The sequence below is a fragment of the Podarcis bocagei genome (genome assembly GCF_964188305.1).
Source record: "Podarcis bocagei genome assembly, chromosome: 12".
Taxonomy (NCBI): domain Eukaryota; kingdom Metazoa; phylum Chordata; class Lepidosauria; order Squamata; family Lacertidae; genus Podarcis; species Podarcis bocagei.
Genome location: NC_138137.1, coordinates 59,974,674 through 59,997,654, shown reverse-complemented (window position 1 = coordinate 59,997,654; position 22,981 = coordinate 59,974,674). Strand labels below are relative to the sequence as shown.

Below are 22,981 nucleotides of genomic sequence, written 5' to 3'. Positions count from 1 at the left end.
TCTGAGTCGTGAAGCTCTTGGAAGCAAAACTTTGGCTTGCGTGTATAATAATGAATCTTTTCCTTTTGATTAAATTAGCAGTTAAAGGACCCCCTCCATGGTGGATTGAGCCTGGCAATCTGCAGGAACATCCCTCTGGGTTTTAAAGCTTATTTTTCAAAGAACATTTCCCTTTCCCTTTTTCCCCTGCCAGAATTGCCTGAAATTTGCAGACATGGAGACTGACAAATCCCAAAATTAGAGCTGTCGTGTTTCCTTTGCCATTTTTTTTGGGGGGGGGGTGGTACAAAAAGACAAAGAAAAAATCAGCAGGGGGGAGGAATGGAAATGACTTTTTCTGCCCCACACCAGGGATTTTTCGGCACACAGCTTCTCCCTGCAAGAAAGAAATCTCTCCATTGAATTGGATAGAGAAAGGAGAGGAAAGAGAAAGGGTCTCTCTGAAAAATCAATCCTTCGTTGGCATCTCTTCCCAAATCACTGAATTCAGGGATCAAGACCTCGGCTCGCCGGTCAAAGTGAACTCTCCCCCTTCCCTCCTCTGTTCTCTCCAGCCCATCCGCACTCGAACTCAGAGCAAGGGAGTCTTTCGCCAGGAGGGAGAATCAGTTCAGCCGCCCTGCATGCAGAAGGTCCGAGGTTTGACCCCCGGCCTCTCCAGGTGGGGCTGGGGGAGAGACTTGGGCCTGGGAAGCGCCTGCCAGTCAGTGCAGGCGACATTGCGCGAGACGGAGCGAGGGCCCCACTCTGCGCAAGGCGACGCCTGGGGTTCCCAAACGCAGAAAGAGAAGCGCACCTTCTTCTCTGCGTTGTCAGAGAGCAGCTGCGCTTGACGGGCGTTATTCTCTCTCTCTCTCTCTCTCTCTCTCTCTCTCTCTCTCTCTCTCTCTCTCTCTCTCTCTCTCGTGTGGACCAGGGACTCCGTTCATAGGGGAATAAAACGGGGAGGGGCGAATCCAGCCCCCCTCTCACCCTTAAAAGGAAGAATTTGGAAATGGAGTGGACTACATATAAAGATCTACTGGGGGAAGAAGACAATAAATTGAAATTGAAAAAATATGAGGAAATTAAACATAATCTGACAGAATGGATCCAATATCATCAGATAAATGAGGTCTTTAAGATAGATATCAAAAAAGGTTTTGCGAGAGAAGAATAAAAAGAATAAAAAATAGACAAAGAATTAATACAAAATAAGAAAAATGTAATCTCTAGAATGTATGGATTTCTTTTAGAATGGGAGGGAAAAGATAAGCAGGTGAAAGAAGTAATGATTAAGTGGGCTATGGACTTGGGTAAAACTATTCAGTTATCAGTGTGGGAAAGGTTGTGGAACAAAGAATGGAAATTTGTGGCCTGTTACTCGTTAAGGGAAAATTTGTGGAAGATGTTTTACAGGTGGTATATAACCCCTAGCAAAATATCTTAAATATCTTTTAAAAAGAAATCTAATATGTGCTGGAGGTGTAATCAGGTAGAAGGGACACTATTACATATGTGGTGGAGCTGCAAAAAAATTAAGAATTTTTGGGATACTGTATATGAAGAGCTGAAAAAAATATTTAAACACACACACACACACACACACACACACACACACAAACACACACACACACCATAAGCTTTCTTATTGGGCATATTAGACTCAGACATCCCAAATGAAAATAAGAGAATATTTTTATATGCAACAACGGCAGCAAGGATACTAATAGCAAAAAATTGGAAAGGTGAAATAGTCTATCCTGCCATTCTTTTTTTGTTGGTACTATTTGAATATTTTGAAATGGCAAAAATGAAGGACACAATTAGGGGACAGTCTAACCAAAAGTTCCAAAAAGAGTGGGGAATATATTGAGATTATTTTAAAAAATCAGTGTCCCCAAATAAAACCCTGGATTTGCGTTGAATAATTTTCACAAACCACAATTTGCTCTAGAAGTATACTGGACAGAGAAGGTTAGGAATGAAGAATTGAGAAAGAAACAGCTTAACAAGTAGGAAAATAGACCTGCTTTGAGGAGGAAGGAAGTCTATTAGAAATGAAAGAAGAAGAATGGGAAATATAAAGTAGGGTAACGTAAGTTCGTGGGCAAGAATTTACGGATTTATGGTTATATGTTCATTATTTGTTATATGGTTATGTGTTCATTATCTGTTCTCTGTTTTTCTTTTTAGTTTTTGTTGCTGTTGTTGTTATATTTTAATGTTTGGGTTTATGTTATGTAACAAAAAGTTAATAAAAAGCATTAATAGAAAAAGAAAGTCCCAGTCCCAGGGGTGGCCATTCAGACTGGGGGAGGGGTGGGAGGCAGGGAGCCCAAGAGTGGGCGGGGCCAGAACCACTGATGGGCGGAGTCAACTCTCTCTGTTGTGGTGCCCATCCTCCTCCCTACTGACGTCTACCAAGGCAACTCTGAGGCTGAGGAGGAGGAAGATGTTCACAGCTGCACCCTAGAGCAGAAGGAAGGAAGGAAGGAAGGAAGGAAGGAAGGAAGGAAGGGGGGAGGGAGGAGCAAGTGGGGGCTGGGTAGGGCAGTGTCCCTCTTGCCCCAGCTGACCAGCCTCCATTCTGGGGCAGCCGTCAGTGAGGGCCATTCCTGTTTTGTGGGACCTGCCATTTCTCCCCAAGACATCCTTTCCTTTCAGCACACATGATGGCCAAATATTTGGGACAGCAGACACTTAGGAAGATCCCTCTGTAAAGTGTAAAAAGAATTCTGTGAGGCAAGTTTTTGGGGGGAGCAGCACACATTTCTGCCTAATACAGAAAGCTCCCCACTGGCTGATTCTGTTTCCTTTTGCTTCTGATCTAGAAATCCTGAATATTGGCTTGTGAATTTTTCTGCTGGTCTGAATATGGCTGGGAAAAGCACAAGTAAGACCGAGCTGTTTTGATCTCATTCCAGGTTCCTAAACTTTGTTGGATGGAATCAATGTAACCATGGGAGAGACATTAGGTTGATTCATGGTTTGTTTCCAGACCATATTCAAGGTGCTCACATTGGTGTTTAAAGACCGAAATGATTCGTGTCTCCAATACCTGAAAGACCCCCCCCCCTTTCCCTGCAGACCCTCTTGGGTGCTATGATTGGGGGAAAGAGTCCTCTTGGTTGTTCTACCACCTACAAAAGGTCAGTGATTGTGGCAGCCCAGGACTTCTCTGTGGTGGCCCCATAGATGTGAAACTTCCTCCCCAGAGAGGAGCACCTGGAGCCTTCATTGTGCAGCTTCTGGCAAAGGCTGAAGGTGCACCTCTTTTGAAACTTGAGGTGTCTAACTTTGGCACCCGTCTTATTTCTGTAATTTTAACCTGTTTTTAACTTTGTGTTTTATTTGTAACTTACCCTGGGACCTTAGGGTGAAAGGTAGCCAATTATTATTTTAGTATTTTATTTTAATGCGAACCTACTTAATTCACACTACCCAAACAAACACATGAGCTAAAAGATGCAGTTCAATCAAAATATGTATGAAAAAGCATAGAACAGGGGGAAATCCACAGAAATATACTTATATCTGTTGGGAAATGAATTATATTAGGAGAAACTGCTTACAGAAATGTTTATAGTGGGCATAAATGCACACAGAAACATGTATAGGGTGAAATGCGCTTTAAACGTGTACAGATTGTCATGCCAAAAAGTGGGGAACTGAACTTCAGTCTGGAGAAATGAGAACCTGAGGGAAGGAGAACTTGACCGATTTGTTTCTCCCTCCCCACGGCTCCTGGGTGATGGAGATGGGCAAGGGAGGGGTGGTGCCCATGTTCTCCTCAGGTTCCTCTCTGGCTTCTGTGACAATGCAGAAGAGTTGCTCACCATCTCTTGCCTATTTCTTGCAGAACTGAGGATCGCCCTGGTTGGCAAAACTGGAGCTGGGAAAAGCGCAACAGGAAACACCATCCTGGGGGACAAAAGGTTTTCATCACTCCTCTCTCCTACCTCCGTGACAGCAAAGTGTCAGAAAGAGGACACTGTCATTGGTGGTAGGAGAATTGTGGTGGTTGATACACCTGGCTTTTTCGACACAAATGTTCCAGAAGATGTGACAACCAAGGAAATCAAGACCTGCGTGAAGTACATCTACCCAGGAGCCCATGTCATCATACAAGTCATGCAACTGACTCGTTTCAGCAAGGAGGAGAAAGCCGTTGCTCGGTTGATCCAGAAGATCTTCAGCTGCAAAGCCAAGGACTACATGATCATCTTGTTCACCCGGAAGGAAGACCTGGATGATAAGCCTTTGAAAGAGTTCTTGGCGGAGGGAGACCAGGATCTGCAGAACCAGATCGCTCAGTGTGGCGGGAGATGCCTGGCTTTCAACAACAAGGCGAAAGGGCAGGAAAGAGAGGAGCAGGTGGCCGAACTGCTTGGGATGATCGACCACCTGGTCCAAAGGAACAAGGCAGCCCCCTGCTACACGGAATACATGCTAGAGGAGGACCAAGAAGTGATTGAGAAGATGAAGAGGAAAATACGTGAGGAGGTGGAAAAGGAAGTAGCTGCCAGGGAAGCAAATGATTTATTATATTCATTTCACTCAGCATGTAATATACTCTAATAAGTACAATGAGAAGAGGTTGAGAGGATGAAGAGGGAAATATGAAGGGAAGTGGAAAGGGAAATTCATGAAGAGAAGAGAAGAGAAGAGAAGAGAAGAGAAGAGAAGAAAGAAAGAAAGAAAGAAAGAAAGAAAGAAGAAGAGTCTGACTCAATATGCAACATACTGTAACGCATCTAGTGAGAATGATCCTATTAAACACCAGAACATTTTCACTCACGGTAGGGATGTGCTAAAATGCCTCTGTCTCTCCTGATTTCCACTTGTACTTTCAGCCAGTGTTTTCTGTTCCACTGCAACTGCTTTAATTTTGCATAAATCAGCATTCCACTTTGTCGTCTACTTACGTGGAAATGCATATAGTTCTACGTAGTTTGTCATAGCACACAATAGAAACGCGATTGATCAACATGTATTTACTTTTTAAAAATATATTTTTATTAGACAATTTCAACAAAACAAATTATCAATCCAAATAATCAATTACATTATCTCCCCCCTTTTTATCCCCCTCCCCATCCCTCCCTCTCCCCCCCACCAAAAACTTCCCTCAGCTCCCCTCTCTGATTTGTTTGCACATATTATTCTCTGCATGTTAAAAATTGTACATATCACTACCTTATCTATCATATATTCTATTAATAAATTTGTGGATGTTTATTCAAAACCTGCCAAGGAGTCCAAGTCATTTTGGTTTTAAAAAAAAATAGTTGATAAAAAGTTCCCAATCTTCCTTGAAGTCATGATTGTCCTTCTCACGTAGTTTATGTGTCAACTTTGCCAACTCTGCATAACTCATCAGTTTTTCTTGCCATTGTTCTTTCGTTGGGATTTCCTCCTTCTTCCATCCTTGTGCTAACAAGACTCTTGCCGCTGTTGTGGCAGACATAAATAAATTCTTTGTTTTTATTGGCAGGTCTCGTCCTAAAATCCCTAACAAAAATGCTTCTGATTTCTTTACAAATGTCATTTTAAACATTTTTTTCAATTCATTATATATCATTTCCCAATTTTTAAAAACTTCTCTACATTCCCACCACATATGATACATAGTACCTTCTTTTTCTTTACATTTCCAACAAATATTTGACCCGGTTTTGTACAGTTTTGTTATTTGTACTGGTGTGGAGTGAATTTCAAATCCACTTTCCACAGCTTTTCCCAATCCTCAAATTGTATATTGTGTCCTATATCTTGTGCCCATTTGATCATAACTGATTTGGCCTCCTCATCTTTTGTTTCCCATTCTAGCAGAATACTATATGCTTTCTTCGCATCTTTTTCTATAACCACCTTTTGAAATCTAGAGATTGTATAACTAAACCCTTTTTTATTATCGTCCTTATACATCTCATGTAATTGTCTGTAATGCAGCCAACTCTAAAAATGGTCTTTAATTTCCTCATAATCTTTTAATTTCCATTTTCCTTCTCTATATGTAGGCCACTTCCCCTTTTTACCACGCATTATTGTTGGTAAAATTACCTTGGAAATTACCCTAGGGGCTGATGGGTGAACTGGGGTTTACTGGTATTTTGAAATATATGGTGGGAGCCATATATTCATGTCATATTTGGTGGTAACAGCAGTGACAGAAGATGGTTTTGCTACAAACTGTTTGTACTAAATTTGAATATTTTCCGTTCATCAAGCTGCATGAATTCTCTAGTTGCTCAGATATTAGAATGTGATTCTAAGTTTGGTTCCCTTCACATGCATCTCAGCAGTGCCAGAAACTCCTCCCTGGAGGAAACAGGTTTGACTGTGGTCAAGAAGGTTAAATATCTAGGAGTTTATCTAACATCCAAGAACCAGAATTTGTATAAGGACAATTATGAAAAATGTTGGTCAGAAATTAAAAAAGATTTAGAAATATGGTCAAATTTGAAACTGTCAATGTTAGGCCGAATTGCTGTAATTAAAATGAATGTATTGCCTAGAATGCTATTTTTGTTTCAGACCTTGCAGATTATTGATAAGATGGAATGTTTTAAGAGGTGGCACAAAGATATCTCAAAATTTGTCTGGCAGGGCAAAAAGCCCCGAATTAAATTCAAAATACTGACAGATGCTAAAGAAAGAGGGGGTTTTGCCCTGCCGGACCTAAAATTGTATTATGAGGCAGCAGCTTTTTGCTGGCTCAAAGAATGGATGCTCCTCGAGAATACAGACATCTTAGATCTGGAAGGTTTCAATAATGCTTTTGGTTGGCATGCATATCTTTGGTATGATAAAGTTAACAGTGCCTTCAAAAACCACATTGTTAGAAAAGCATTGTTTAATGTTTGGATAAGATATAAAGATCTATTGGAAAACAAAACCCCTAGATGGGTGTCACCAGTGGAGGCCAATGCAGTGAAAAAACTCAATATGGAGGTCGGATGGCCGAAGTATTGGGAAATTTTAGAACAGGATGGAGATAAGTTCAAATTACAAAGTCAGGAGAAATTGAAGCATAAAGTGGAAAACTGGTTCCAATATCGACAAATAATGGAATTTTTTAAACAGGACAGGAAAGTCGGTTTCCAGGTGGAAAAATCAAAATTAGAAACCGAATTGTTAGAATCCAATACTAAGAATTTATCTAGAATGTACAATTTGTTGTTGAAATGGAACACACAGGATGAAACAGTTAAATTGGCTATGATTAAGTGGGCTCAGGATGTTGGACATAACATTATGTCAGCTGACTGGGAATGGTTATGGAACACCGGTATAAAATTTACGGCATGTAATGCCTTAAAGGAAAACATTATGAAAATGGTATACAGGTGGTACATGACCCCAGTTAAGCTGGCAAAAATCTATCACTTGCCCGATAACAAATGTTGGAAGTGTAAAGAGACTGAAGGTACCTTCTATCACCTTTGGTGGACATGCCCGAAGATTAAGGCCTTCTGGGAAATGATCTATAATGAAATGAAAAAGGTACTTAAATGTACCTTTTCTAAAAAACCAGAGGCCTTCCTCTTGGGCATTGTCGGCCAATTGGTGACAAAGAAAGATAGAGCTTTTTTCATGTATGCCACAACAGCAGCAAGAATACTTATCGCAAAGTACTGGAAGACACAAGATCTACCCACTTTGGAAGAATGGCAGATGAAAGTGATGGACTACATGACATTCGCCGAGATGACAGGCAGAATCCGTGACCAACAAAAAGAGACGGTAGAAGAAGAATGGAAAAAATTTAAAAGCTATCTTAAGGACTACTATAAACTTAATGAATGTTAAAATGTCGTAGTTTCCAGAAACAAAGGGGTACAGGGACATAAGGTCAGAGTGTAAGAGAGGACTAAGAGGATAGAGAGTGGAAAGTAATAACTGGGAGTTGCTAGTTGAACTATGGACATTGGGATGCAGAGAGGGGGGGTATGGGGAAGTCCTAGAAAGGAGGTTTATGAAAATATGTTTGAAACTATACGTGTATGTTTGTTATTTTTAATGTTTGTCTGTTTTTCTTAAAAATTTTGTAAAACCAATAAAAATTTTATAAAAAAAAAAAAAAAGAAACTCCTCCCTGGAAGAGGCAGAGAGGCAAAGAACTGTCCATCCCATAATGACTCCAAGGTCGTTTCCAGCAGTGTTAGAAACTGAGAAATGAAAGCTAGGAACTCAATGGCACCTTAAACTGAGGTTATGGGAGCAACAACGGAATGTCTAGGTGCGCTTTTTAATAACAAGAATACAAAGCTGAAAAGGAATAAACTGCGGCTAAAATATTATCTTCATTTTTCACATGGTCTAGTCCTTCCCCTGCCCACCCCCCTAATATTCGTAAGAGGGTCTCTTCTTCAGAGAGTAGCTGGAAGTCGGGAGGCAGAAAAAGGTCCTCCTTTCCTTCCGCTCTGCAGTTTTAATCTGAAATCAGTACTGCGCCCAGAGGTCAGAAACTGCTCCCTGTTTGAATGAAGTGTCGCAAAATGGGAGTTTCAAACACCGGCTCGCTGTCTAAGCATTCTGTCTGACTTGCTTGCAGGAAAGTGCGAGTTGCGTGACAACAGGGCGTCAGAGACAAGCCCATACTCCACACTTCGCAGGGGCATTTCTCCTCCAGAAGTCGGATCTTTCAGGCTCACTTTGAGGGGGGGCTGGGGAAACGGCCCCTTTCCAGGCACGAGCTGCCCACCCACAATGCATTTTGCGTGTGCCAGAAGAGGGCTAGATTGAGGTTTGATGAGGCCCTCAGCTCCTGAAGGTAATGGGACCCTTTCTATGTCCAGCTGTCCTTTGTCAACACAAATTGTCACTGTTTTTGTGTTGAATATATGCTATATGGTAATTTACGGACCTCACAGGTATCTAAAGCCATTTGCACATAACAAAATACGTGGGGGGTTTTCAAAGTAATTGTGGAACTGAAATACAATTAAGAAGTATATTAATAGTGAAATAATTATTAAGCTCTAACTTAAAATGATTTATTCATAATGAACTTAATAATGCAAACACATTGGCATTTGGCAATAAAAAAAGTTCCTTTAGAAACACCATTTACAAAGACTCATCATCTAGTCTCCAGAAACTTGCTAAAACATGAAATAATAGGTGTAAATATATGATCCAAACTACTAATAATTATAAATAGCAGGATGTAGGCACCCTATATATAGAAAGGAGCAAACCAGGGATATTTGAGGGAGCAGGCGAGCAGGCGGGGCCCATGACTTACATCATAGGAGCCTGCACAACACAAAATGATGTTGCTGGATATAGGTTTTATTTGATTTGTTTTTTATCTTATATTTTGGAAATGTACATCCAGGGTTTTTTTTCCCCTTTAATTCCCCCCCCCCCGAGAGTGGGGCCCTGAGCTCTGGCTTGTTGAGCTTATATGTAAATGCGGCACTGTGCCAGAATCTCTCAGCCTTGGAGGTGGATGGACGCGGAGCTCAGCATCCCACGATCGCGCCTCCTTTTGTTCCCAGACGCTCTTCAGGAGGGCGGGGAGAGCAGAGGGTTCCTGGAAGCTCAGCTGAGCGCGCTGCCGTGGCGCGCATCTCCCTCCTGATTCCCTGGCCAGAGGTGAGACCCGGGGAGACCGGGCGTGGGGAGCGCCTTGCGCTGTCCCCATTCAGCTTGCAAGAGGGAAGGGGGATCGGGGCCCATGGGCGATGCCAAGTCCATCCGTCCAAGGTCCCTCCTCCTGGCACGAAGCCTGCCCAGGGCAGCAGCAGGAGTCCTCACGCCCAGCCCGCGCTGTCCTCTTGCGCGAGTCTCCCCGTGTGATGCGCGAGGACCGGGAGACAAAGCGGGGACTGTGGGGCCTGGAGAGCCGCTGCCGAGCCCCCCTGCGCCCCTCCGCGCCCGCCCATCCGGGAGAATGGAAACAAAGGTTGCAGGCAGCTTTACCTGCAGCAATTGCATGTTGATTGCCCTCTTAGAAGACAAAGTCCAGCAACTGGAGGAACGTGTAGCTATGCTCCAAAGAATTAGAGAGCTGGAGCTCTTCTTGGAAGCAACAGAGCACACCGTCTCCACCAAGGAGGAGACAGGGGACTCCCCTGAGAAGGAGGCTAGTTCACCAACACAGGAGCCAGATATATGGAGAAACGTGACTCAAAGAAGTAGGAGGCCCAGGGTTCGCTCTGATTGTTTAGAAATACACAACTGCTTTGAAGTCCTCTCCCCTAGCATGGAAGACAAAGAGCAGACTCCATTTGAGGATCTCGCCCTCATTACAGTCGATCAGGTATATGAAGACGAGCAGCAAAGTCAGTCCTCAGGGAATGTGCAGGCGACCTTGGAACAGACAGCTCACGGAAGAACCCCGACCAAACCTAAGAGGAGGCGTGTAGTGGTGATAGGGGATTCCCTACTGAGGGGAACAGAAGCAGTGATCTGTGGGCCTGACAAGATGTCTCGGGAAGTGTGCTGTCTCCCCGGGGCTAAGATCCAAGATGTAACTGAACGACTGCAAGGAATCATAAAACCCGCTGACAAATACCCCTTCCTCTTGGTTCATGTGGGAACCAATGACACTGCAAGCAATAGCCTCCAGAAGATCAAAAGAGACTACGAGGCTCTCGGCAGGAAATTGAAGCAACTAAATGCACAAATTGTCATCTCATCTGTCCTCCCAGTTGAACGACGAGGCCCAGGAAGAGAGGGAAAAATAGTGGAAGTGAACAGCTGGCTTCGCAAATGGTGTAAACAGGAACGGTTTGGATTCTTAGATCACGGACTGCAGTTTCTTGAAGATGGACTTCTGGCAAGCGATGGGCTGCACCTCACAACGGTTGGGAGGAATGTTTTTGCCAAAAATCTCAGAAACCTCATCAGGAGGGCTTTAAACTGACTAATGTGGGGAGGGAGACAGTGCTCCTGAAGGTAGGAGTCTATCAATTGATGAAGATGATCATCCAAATGTCATAGACCAAATGGAGCAAACAGCACGCAGTGGTGGGAGGAAAAAATCCTTAAATAAGAGTCACGGGGGAATGATTAATGGACTTCAATGTCTGTACACTAATGCGCAAAGCATGGGAAATAAACAAGATGAGCTTGAGCTCTTGGTACAGCAAACTAAATATGACATAATAGGCATCACTGAAACCTGGTGGGATAAGTCCCACGATTGGAATGTAATAATGGAGGGATACAATCTATTTCAGAGAAACAGACCAGACAAGAAAGGAGGAGGAGTGGCGTTATATGTCAGGGATGTGTATACCTGTGAAGAGATCCAAGATTTAGAACCTCAAAGCCAAAGTGAGAGCATTTGGGTCAAAATTAAGGGAGAGAAGAATAACAGTGACCTCATTGTGGGAGTTTACTATAGTTCCCCAAGCCAAACGGAGGACATAGATGATGCCTTCCTGGAACAGATGGCCAAGCATGCAAAAGGAAGGGAGATAGTAGTAATGGGGGACTTCAATTACCCGGATATTTGTTGGATGTCAAACTCAGCCAAGAGCATAAGGTCAAACAGATTCCTCAATGGCCTTGCAGACAACTTCATTGTCCAGAAAGTGGGAAAAGCAACAAGAGGAACAGCCATTTTAGATCTGGTCCTAACCAATGTTGATGACCTGGTTAGTGGGGTAGAAGTGGAAGGATCATTAGGCGCGAGTGATCATGCTCTTCTGGAGTTTACTATACAGCGGAAAGGAGCAGCCAAGCATACTAGGACTCAATTTCTTGACTTTAAGAAAGCCGACTTCATAAAACTTAGGGAAGTGCTGGGTGAGATCCCATGGACAGTAATACTAAAAGGAAAGGGAGTTCATGATGGCTGGGAGTTTGTTAAGAGGGAGATAGTAAAAGCACAACTTCAGGCAATACCAATGAGATGGAAACATGGAAGGTGCCTAAAGAAGCCAGGGTGGCTATCTAAAGAACTTTTAACTGAGTTAAGATTAAAAAAGGATGTGTACAAAAAATGGGAAAGGGGGGAAACCACCAAAGAGGAATTCAAACAAATAGCCAGCACGTGTAGACACAAAGTCAGAAAAGCTAAAGCACAGACTGAACTCAGGCTTGCTAGAGAGGTTAAAAGCAACAAAAAAGGCTTTTATGGGTATGTTCGTAGCAAAAGGAAGAACAAAGAAACAGTGGGGTCACTCAGAGGAGAAGAGGGTGAAATGCAAACAGGGGACACAGAAAGGGCTGAACTCCTCAATGCCTTCTTTGCCTCAGTCTTCTCCGATAAAGAAAACAATGCCCGACCTGAAGAATTTGGAGCAAATGATTCAGCAGAGGAAACACAGCCCAGAATAACTAAGGAGATAGTACAAGAATACTTGGCTAGTTTAGATGTATTCAAGTCTCCAGGGCCAGATGAACTGCATCCAAGAGTATTAAAAGAACTGGCAGATGTGATCTCAGAACCACTGGCAGTCATCTTTGAGAATTCCTGGAGAACAGGCGAAGTCCCGGCAGACTGGAGGAGGGCAAATGTTGTCCCTATTTTCAAAAAGGGGAAAAGAGAGGACCCAAATAATTACCACCCAGTCAGTCTGACATCAATACCAGGGAAGATTCTGGAGCAGATCATTAAGCAAACAGTCTGTGAGCACCTAGAAAGGAATGCTGTGATCACCAATAGTCAGCATGGATTTCTGAAAAATAAGTCATGTCAGACTAACCTGATCTCGTTTTTTGACAGAATTACAAGCCTGGTAGATGAAGGGAACGCAGTGGATGTAGCCTACCTTGATTTCAGCAAGGCATTTGACAAGGTGCCCCATGATATTCTTGTAAAGAAGCTGGTAAAATGCGGTCTTGACTATGCTACCACTCAGTGGATTTGTAACTGGCTGACTGACCGAACCCAAAGGGTGCTCATCAATGGTTCCTCTTCATCCTGGAGAAGAGTGACTAGTGGGGTGCCACAGGGTTCTGTCTTGGGCCCGGTCTTATTCAACATCTTTATCAACGACTTGGATAATGGACTCAAGGGCATCCTGATCAAATTTGCAGATGACACCAAACTGGGAGGGGTGGCTAACACCCCAGAGGACAGGATCACACTTCAAAACGACCTTGACAGATTAGAGAACTGGGCCAAAACAAACAAGATGAATTTTAACAGGGAGAAATGTAAAGTATTGCACTTGGGCAAAAAAAAAAAAAAATGAGAGGCACAAATACAAGATGGGTGACACCTGGCTTGAGAGCAGTACATGTGAAAAGGATCTAGGAGTCTTGGTTGACCACAAACTTGACATGAGCCAACAATGTGACGCGGCAGCTAAAAAAGCCAATGCAATTCTGGGCTGCATCAATAGGAGTATAGCATCTAGATCAAGGGAAGTAATAGTGCCACTGTATTCTGCTCTGGTCAGACCTCATCTGGAGTACTGTGTCCAGTTCTGGGCACCACAGTTCAAGGACACTGACAAGCTGGAACGTGTCCAGAGGAGGGCAACCAAAATGGTCAAAGGCCTGGAAATGATGCCTTATGAGGAACGGCTAAGGGAGCTGGGCATGTTTAGCCTGGAGAAGAGGAGGTTAAGGGGTGATATGATAGCCATGTTCAAATATATAAAAGGATGTCACATAGAGGAGGGAGAAAGGTTGTTTTCTACTGCTCCAGAGAAGCGGACACAGAGCAATGGAGCCAAACTACAAGAAAGAAGATTCCACCTAAACATTAGGAATAACTTCCTGACAGTAAGAGCTGTTTGACAGTGGAATTTGCTGCCAAGGAGTGTGGTGGAGTCTCCTGCTTTGGAGGTCTTTAAGCAGAGGCTTGACAACCATATGTCAGGAGTGCTCTGATGGTGTTTCCTGCTTGGCAGGGGGTTGGACTCGATGGCCCTTGTGGTCTCTTCCAACTCTATGATTCTATGATTCTATGAAATAGCCAACAGTAGGAAGTTAACTTGTATTGAATAAATTAGGAGACAAATGAGCTGCTATTTTACAATTCCAATATTGGGCGAACAGGGTTCATCTTTCAATAAATTTGTTTTAACAACTACAGTACTGTATATAATTTTTCTGTTAGAAGTTTGCTTTCTTTGCCTCTGCTTTGTAACTATTATTTTAACTCTGCTATTTGATGCTGCTTTCCCCTTTATTATATTAGGGGTTGACATCAAACATTAGACATATCCAGAGTGGGAGCAATGAAATAAATTGACTTACATCTACTGGTATCAATAGGTCTACTGTATGACTAATGACAGTTATCCCTCTTCCATTCTTGGAAGGAAGGAAGGAAGGAAGGAAGGAAGGAAGGAAGGAAGGAAGGAAGGAAGGAAAGAAACTTGGCTATTCTCTGATCCCAGGAGTAATTCCTTGGGTTCTTACCCCTTGCATATGCACAGTTGTATTTGCTGAATTTCCCAGCAGAGCGGAGCTGTATGCGGGTTGTACCATCCACATCCTTTCTGGAACTTACAACCCTGAACTGCTCAAAAGGTGGGATCAGAACCTCGTCCTCATTGGGGAAGGAAGAAAATTCTCTGATGAGTACCCCATGACAAGTGCTAATCTCAAAGATGGTTTTGGCCACAGGCTGTCCAACTCTCGATTCAGGATCTGCAGCGAAACATTGGGCAATCCCCTCTTGCCGTGATGAGGACGTGAATTGCCCGAAACGGATCGTATCCTTAACAGTAGCACTGAAGTGGATATTTCTGACCCCTCGAAACACCTCGTAGCAAGGGGGGGCTGGGGGTGTTGGAGGTCCTCAGGTCCTGAAGGGCTCTGGTCAGGAGAAAGTGGAAGGTCTTGAAGTTGAAATTATTCCGGTAATGTTCCTTGGATTCCCCAGCTTTTCTTACAGCTGCGTTGAAATCAGAATACAACTTGGGTTCTTCAAGGGTATAAGCCATGATTGCTGCAGCGTACTCTGGCTTGAGGTTTCTGGGCCATTTGCTATCATCCCTCAAGTTGGCTGCTAATTTCCAGGATTTGGCATAAATTTTGTTTTTGAGGAGCTCGGTTTGGTTTAGCCATGCAATCTCCTTCTCCATCGTCTGTTCACAGCCCTCGTATTGGTCATCGAAGGAATCCAGGGCCATGTCAAGCGTTAACTCGTTGCCTGAAAAACTGTCTTGTCTTGGGCTGGAGCTATGGGAGACCTCAAGCAGAAAAGAATGAGATGGGTAAGTAGCTTAGCATACGAAGAGGCTGGGAAGGTGAGACTTTGCGATAGAGGCTCCTATCACAGGTCAAGCTACGCAGCATCCCTGACAAGTGGCCATCCAACCTCTGCTATGAAACCTCCAAAAAAGGAGTGTCCTTCAATCTGTTTCTACTCTATTGTTGTTTTAATTTTTTTTGAAAGTTTTACATTGTTGGTTTTTCTTATTGATAAGAAAATAGTTTTAAGGAAGAAAAAGGGGGAATACCAGGAAATCCAATCTGTGATAAATCATCCTGGATTGCTTAAATTAAAGGGCTAACACTAGTTTATCAACAGCTTTCTTCTTATTATTATTTTCAGCAAAGGGGATGTACTCTGCTGAACTCACAAATGTGAGTAAGGAAGGATAATATCTAACAAATATATTGTCTCCTTATTTCTATACGCATCCCATGAGAGCATGTGAAGAGGGGCTGCAGCCCTCTCTATTTCCAGCTTCTATAGAGTGTGTCTGACGAAGAGCTCTGTGCCACTCAGAACGCATGCATGCCCTGATAACAGCTGCCCTTCCAGCACATCCAACCCTCTCTCCCTCTGGGCTCCTTTGGCTTCCAAGGGCTGTGTGCTGACCCCACTGCCAGCAAAAAACCCCTTTGCTCCCACACATACAGGGGGTGCTGTGCATTTGTGGGCAACACTGCAGGGTGGGTTTCTCACAGGCAATGGGGAAGGCGGTGCAAGGGAGGGAGGGAAGGAAAAAACATGAGGGTTGGTGTGGCGAAGGGTGTCAGGCGGAGAGCAAGAGATCTGTGGGTGGGGTCAGGGGGTGGGGAAGGGGTGTGTGCTTGCTTTTTACCCTGGAGTCGGTGCTGCCGAATTGAGAGAGGGTCTCGCAGGTGGACTCGCTGCTGGGCGTGATCTCCAGCTGCCATAGGGACTCCAAGCTGAGCATCTGGCTGTTCAGACCCTTTTACAATCCAGCAGGGAGTGCAGATCAAACAGAAACAGGAGAGTGGATGACCGAGGGTTCGGCTGGCGCACAGCGACTCTGGGCGGGAGCCCGTGCAATGGGTCCGTCCATTGATGCCCATAGGCGTGGCTCGCTCTGGCTCAACAGGTCTCCTCTTAGAGAGCTTGGTTGACTACAGTCCTCTGGGTGGACTCACACATGCACAGAACAGAGAGGGGAGACCCACCAGGTGCCTGGCAGGCCTGCCCTCTACTCTTTGGAGGACGGCAGCAAAAAGGCAGTGGGGCAGTGGGGCTTAGAGGCCCTGGTGGGTGGAATCACAGAACCGTAGTGTTGTGGAGTTGGAAGGGACCTGCCCAACCTCCTGCGATGGAGGAATCTCAACTCAAGCAGATGGCCCTCCAAGCTCTGCTTCAAAACCTCCAACGAGAGAGAGAGAGAGTTCACCACTTTCCAAGGGAGTCCGTTCCACCCAAGGACAACCCTCATTCCCACAAAAACACACACACACTCAATGCCTCCAACGAAGGGCTCAAAATGGTGTGTGGGCTTTGAGGGCACATTCACACAAACCAGCCATTCAGGAGCTCCCAGCTTAGGCAGGGAGGAGGAGGATGAAAGGCAAGGTTTTGTGGGAGCTTGTGGAATGGCAGCATCATTACAGGCACACACACACACACACACACACTTGGTAGGACCTGAACCAATGGATTCAAATGACCAGGAAGGAGATTCCATCTCAACACCAGAAGAGCCATTGAACCATGGAATGGACTCCTTAGGGAGGTGGTGGACTCTGCTTCCTGGGAGGTTTTGAAGCAGAGGTTGGGTGGCCATCTGCCAGGGATGCTTGAGCTGAGATTCCTGGGGGTCTCTTCCAACTCTACAATTCTATGATTCCGTCTCGGCTTGCCAAGTGGCCAGCCTTTAAGGCTGCAGATATAGAACTGGGAGGGTTTAGTCAAGGCTTGGTGACGTCTCAAAAGATGGGCATGGGCTAAGGAGGGTGAGGAGAAAGGGGCTGAGCAGGAATGCCCAGGGTCCTTCAGCATTCCTGGCCCTTCCTTGCAACTCCCAGAAATGGATGGATGCCAAATAAGCCAAGCTACGCAAATGTGCTTTCAAAAATGTGCTTTCAACATTTGCTTTTCCTGACGATTTCGTTTATTAAAGTGTGGGCCTCTACAAATGAGATGGTTGCAGTGGGGGTGGGCACTGGGGCGCATGACTCAGGAAAAGGGGGGTGAGGAGAAGGGGAGAGGGGTGGAAGGAGGAAGCAGCAGCAGCAACACAGTTTCACCGACACCCTCAAAGACCAGTAGCTTTATCTCTGGGAACCCTGCCGTCACGCCCAGGAAGGTGCTTCCTCTGAATTCTAGGTCTGTGCCTGGCTTTGCTGCAGCTAGAGAAGGCCATTTGCACTCTGCACCTGCTCAGAGATGCTCCCTCCAGCTGGGCAACATCTCATCCTGCTCACAGAATCATAGAATCGTTGAATCGCAGAGTTAGAAGGGACCCTGAGGGTCAGCTGGTCCACCCCTATTCAAGGCAGGAATCTCAACTAAAACATCCATAACAGACGGCCACCCAACCTCTTTTTGCTGCTGCATCTCACTATTGAGTCGCGTTAAGCTTGGAGTCCACCAAGACCCCCTAGGTTCTTCTCACATGTACTACTGGCAAGCCAGGTTGTCCCCCATCCTTATGTTCTCACAGCTCCATCCATTGAATGGCAGCAGCTCTCAGATCAAGCATCTTCTCCCTGTTAGTGTAGTCTAAATAATAGAATAAAGCATGAAGAAAGATGAGAAGAGAATGAAATTTTGAAAAACCATTGAGTGCATGGTTTCATTTGTTGTATAATGATGCTTATCAATGTAACGTAGAGTTAAAGTCGGAGCGATTATCTACTTAGGACGTAGCTAGAAATATAGATACATAAAAAGAATGCAAATTTGTCACGGCATCATTCTGTTTCTGCACTTAACGAAGGTAGATTTCCAGGGGGCACTGAGTATTTTTTTCTGAAAAGGGGGCACTAGGTCAAATAAGCTTGGGAACATCCGATCTAGTCCAACCCCCTGCTATGCAGGAATCTCATCTAAATCATCCATGACAGGTGGCCACCTAACCAGTGTTGGGAAAAGTGCCACAGGGAGCACCCTCCTCGGATGGGAGAAATTTCACTCGGCTTTTTCAGCTAAGCCAACAGCTCAGAAAGTCGAGAAGGAGAGTGGGGAATTTAAGGGTCAGAGGTTTTCTGTGATTGACACGCCCGCTGTCTCTAGTTCAAAATACTCAAACAGAGAGAGATCAACAAACTCTGCAAGTCCAGTCCTTACGTTCTGGTCTTGGTGATCACTGTGGGCCGTTTCACTCCGGAAGACGAGGAAATTGCTAAAATGGTCAAGAAGGTGTTTAGGAAGAAGTTTGGGAAGCGCATGCTTGTCTTGTTCACCCACAAAGAGGATTTAAAAAGGTGAATCCTTGGAGGAATATGTGGAGAAGTCCAAAAATGAGGCACTTCTGAAACTGGTTAAGGATTGTGGGAATCGCTGCTTCGCTTTGAATAACAAGGCAGCTGGAGAAGAGAAGGAGGAAGCCTCCAAGCAGATGGAAAATCTCCAGCAGATCCTTCACGGGGACGGATCAAGGCCCTGCACAGAAAAAGGGAAAGAGGGGGAAAGAACTGAAGGCTGCTCTTATATCATCTAGTTCATAGTGTTTCATTTCTTTCTAAAATATGTGGGGCTTCCCTTGTGCCTAATCTGGAAGTTGCAATGAGTGCAGGATGTCACCATTGTTGACAGCAGCAGGTGTTTGTCAGCCTAGGACGCCTGGGCTCAGAGAGCTGCCCTGGCTCCCGATTTGCTGCCAGGCCAAGTTCAAGGCGTTGCTCTCAGGATATTAAGTCCGTAACAGTTTGGGAGCAGTTTAGCCCTGAGATCGCCTGACCCCACATGTGGTCTCTGGATGCTTCGATTGGCAGATGTTCTGCATTGATAAGAAATCGTTCTTTCGGTGTGGCAGCACCCACACTCCCTGCATATCGACACCAGGCAGGCAACTTTGCTACCTTTTTTTTGCCGCCTGTGAAAAACATTTTTGTTTAGACAAGGCTACTCACATATTTAGAATGCTGATATGTTTGTAGTTTGTCGCTGGTTTTAATTTGTGGATGTTTTCGTTATTAATCATAAGCCTGTTGCATTATTCTTTTTGCAGAGCGCTTTGAGGTTTTCTACAATCAAGTGGTAAAGGATTTTATGAAAATAATAACATACCTAACTGTCCGCAGTTGCCTAAACCCCACAAAGGAGTGGATACATTGGTCCACTTCAGTTCTCTCAGTTTCTCATTTTCCCCATCTTAAACTCTCTGGAAATGTTTTATTTTTGAACCATTATGAAAGTTTAACTGTATTTTTGTGTCAATTGTGTATTTTTGTGTCAATTTCCCCTAACAAACACCTTTGTAAATTACATACATAATTTTTGCAAGACACTGTTCCTAATAAAATGCATATTTGCATGTCATTTTCACAGTTATATGCATTCTTGTGAACTCTGGCTGGAGAACTGCATCATGAAATTCCACAAAGCAAGGATTTCAGAGATTGGCTGTGTTTCCCACCTTTCAATGGGAGCTGGATCAGTCAGTCACCGACCATTTTGGATCAGGGGGTACATTTTGAATTTGGAGAGAGCGTGGTGGGAGGAGGTAGTCATAAAATTGCTGGCAGGGGTGTGTGTTCCGAATAGGATTCCTCGCAAGAAAAGGGAAAAGTTGACAGCTATGGTCATTGTGGACAGACAACTTTCAAAGGCTAAATAACCCCATTTCCCCAAACACCAATCCTAAACCAAAGCCTAGACTGCCATCCTGCACCCACTTCCTGGGAATAAGCCCCAGGAAACCAAAAGAGGCCTGTTTCTAAGCCAGACACATATACTGTCATACAGCCAATTAGAAGAAGAAGAGTTTTGGATTTGATATCCCGCCTTTCACTCCCTTTAAGGAGTCTCAAAGCAGCTGACATTCTCCTTTTCCCTTCCTCCCCCACAACAAACACTCTGTGAGGCGAGTGGGGCTGAGAGACTTCAAAGAAGTGTGACTGGCCCAAGGTCACCCTGCAGCTGCATGTGGAGGAGCAGGGAATCGAACCCGGTTCACCAGATTACGAGACTACCGCTCTTAACCACTACACCACACTGTCTGTAAATGTACAGTGAATTCTTATGAGTGCCTGGACACCAGGTCCTGCACAGCGAGAGACATGCTTGAACTTCCCAAAGTTCTGAAATTTTACCATTTGGGAAGGGAATTATTTAACACCCATCTCCAGAAAACAACTCTTCTTCTTTTTTTCATATTTGAAAACAGGAACAGAGAGCATATTTAACCCCCTCCCCCTGTCCCACTTACAACTTCATACCAAATACTTTTCGCTTTTCAATGGAAGCTGGATCAAATTTGTCCTGCATCCCTCATTCCACTTCCTTGTTCCTCAGACCCTTTAATCGCCCATCTGTCTGGTATTTGTAGGGGCAGCCCCATGGGAAATCCTATTGAACTGAGTGCGACTTACTTCTGAGTAAACATGGTTTGGCTTGCTGTGTGAAGCTGCCTAGTCTTTACCCAGTTACATGGGAGTAAGCACCATTGAATACCGTGGGATGTACTTATGAGTAGACAGCGCAAGGCTCCATTTTCAATTAAGGAATAAACACTCCCAGTGTTTCCTGAGAAATGGCTGGCCGCTGAAGCATTGCAATTCCGGAATGGAAAGGGGATTGGTGACCTTTTCCTTCAAAATTATAGGAGGGGCTTTGTGCGCTGCCATCACCATTTCCTCCATTTGGTGCAGGAATTTTATTTTCAGGGTAAACAGGAGTCCATTTCTGCTCCCACACACACCACTTTTAATTGTTCTCCTATATTTCGAGGGGAGGAAAAGGAAAACCAGGGCATTCCAGGATCAAATCAGAAACTGGGGTGGCTTCTGCAATTCCTGGGCTGTCCCTGGAAAACAGGGGCTCTTTGAGAAGATGCATTCTCCCACCTCGTGGTCGGACTATCCCTGATTGAGATTTCAGAAGGCTCTCCCGGCTCAGGAGGACAAGGAAGGCAGAGAAAGCTGCAGGGAAACTATCGGAGTAAACAGCAAAAGCAAAAGCAAAAGCTGTGTGCTGTGGACCATTTCTGAGAATTTGCACTGTTAGAAATAACACCCTGCCTAGTGTGGTACACCCCGATAGGCAGGAATTTTTCATATCAGTCGTATCTATCTTCTGCTCAACCTTAAATACAAAACAAGATAGCAGTTTCTCTCCTCTTTGCACAACAGCGCAGCAGAGATCTCGCAGTTTCATATAAATATAAATAAAATTTATTATTATTGTTATTATTATTATTATTATTATTATTATTATTATTATTATTATTATTATTATTTCACATGCTATGTTTTGTTTATGCTGCACACAAACCTTTTTCACATGCATATATATGGAGTGTGTTAATCCCTCAGACACATACACTCCTCCCTTCCCAGGAAATGCCCAGAGCTTATTGTTAGCCAAGAAGATCTAAATCCCATCACCGATTTGGGATCTAGATACCAAGGGAATTATACTTTGGGTGGTGGGCAATTAAGAGGTGTTAGCCTATGTTAACCTGTCTGTTTATGTTAATCGGGTATAACCCTCCCCTTTCTGGTGTTTTAGTGATGTAGCAATGATGTATTGATGATGGTGTCTGAACAGTATTCTGGGATATGGTGGGAATTCCTAAAAGTCAATGTCGCCCTTTGTTCAGGCTTCACTTGCTGCTGCTGTTGAACCTGTTGCGCAACAATAAAGAACCTAAGTCTACTGACTGATGTTTTGCTCCAAATTGCTTGGCTGGAATTTCCTTCTTTTACTGACCGCAGGGACCCATGGGGGACTGGTACCCCGATGAGCTGAGCTGCTGAGTAGTCTCTCAACCCAGAATATTCTTTAACAGATGGTGCCCCACGTGGGACTAGTGGTTCTCCTGTGTGGTTTGGCAGGAGATCTTGGACTTTCCAGCGTGCACCAGGCAAGCTTAGCCTGGGGAAATTGTCCTGATCCCAGGCCATGCTGCACAGGCGTAACTAGCTGAAAGACACAGTGGTAAGTCCCAAGAAAGGGTGGGCAATTTGCTCTTGGGTCATTTAACAGAAGGGAGAGTAGAAAGCTGAGTCATAGAATCGTAGAGTTGGAAGAGACACCCCAAAGGTCATCTAGCCCAACCCCCTGCAATGCAGGAATCTCAGCTCAAGCATCCATGATAGATGGCCCTCTGACCTCTGCTTAAAAACCTCCAGGGAAGGAGACCACCTCCAGAGGGAGATTGTTCCACGGTCAAACTGCTCTTACTGTCAGAAAGTTCTTCCTGATGTTTAGTCAGAACCTCCTTTCTCATAACCTGAAGCCATTGGTTTGAGTCCTCCCCCCCCCCCCAGAGAAGGAGGAAACAAGCTTGTTCTCCCTCCCATGGGACACCCTTCCAATATTTGAAGATGGCTCTCCTATCTCCTCTTTTCCAGGCTAAACATCCCCAACCTCATCAATTGTTCCTCCCAAGGCTTCGTCTCCAGACCCTTGATCACCTTTGTCGCCCTCCCCCGCCCACCTTCCAGCTTGTCAACATCCTTCTTAAATTGTATTGCCCAGAATGGGATACAGGATTCCTGCTGTGCTCTGGCATCTGGAAGGGAATGGCATCCTGGTAGCAACTGGCTTTCTTCTGTTGAGACGGTCAATCAGTTCCTTCCTTAGCAGACCACAAGCTTCACATGAGCCCACAGTGTGATGCAGCAGCAAAAAAGGCTGCCTCCACTGAAGTCTAGTGTCCCGATCAAGGGCAGTAATGAGTCTATGGCACATGGT

General features: G+C 44.6%; 3 protein-coding genes and 1 pseudogene across 4 annotated transcripts in view; 3 read left to right on the top strand and 1 right to left on the bottom strand.

Moving 5' to 3' along the window:
- The window catches only part of LOC308569695 (GTPase IMAP family member 2-like), a 103,401-nt gene that overhangs the window by 24,617 nt on the left and 55,803 nt on the right, over positions 1-22,981 (bottom strand). The window lies entirely within an intron of this gene.
- LOC308569508 (uncharacterized protein) overlaps positions 1-22,981 on the top strand; it is an 87,727-nt gene that overhangs the window by 14,824 nt on the left and 49,922 nt on the right. The window lies entirely within an intron of this gene.
- On the top strand, positions 283-5,227 carry LOC308569677 (GTPase IMAP family member 9-like). Its single transcript, XM_081163905.1, has 4 exons — positions 283-661; positions 2,814-2,875; positions 3,842-4,497; positions 4,649-5,227. The coding sequence occupies exons 1-4, from the start codon at positions 624-626 to the stop codon at positions 4,814-4,816; spliced, it is 924 nt and encodes a 307-aa protein (XP_081020031.1). The 5' UTR covers positions 283-623; the 3' UTR covers positions 4,817-5,227.
- On the top strand, positions 18,109-19,642 carry LOC308569322 (GTPase IMAP family member 5-like; annotated as a pseudogene). The gene has a single exon. The product of its transcript is annotated as a GTPase IMAP family member 5-like (transcript).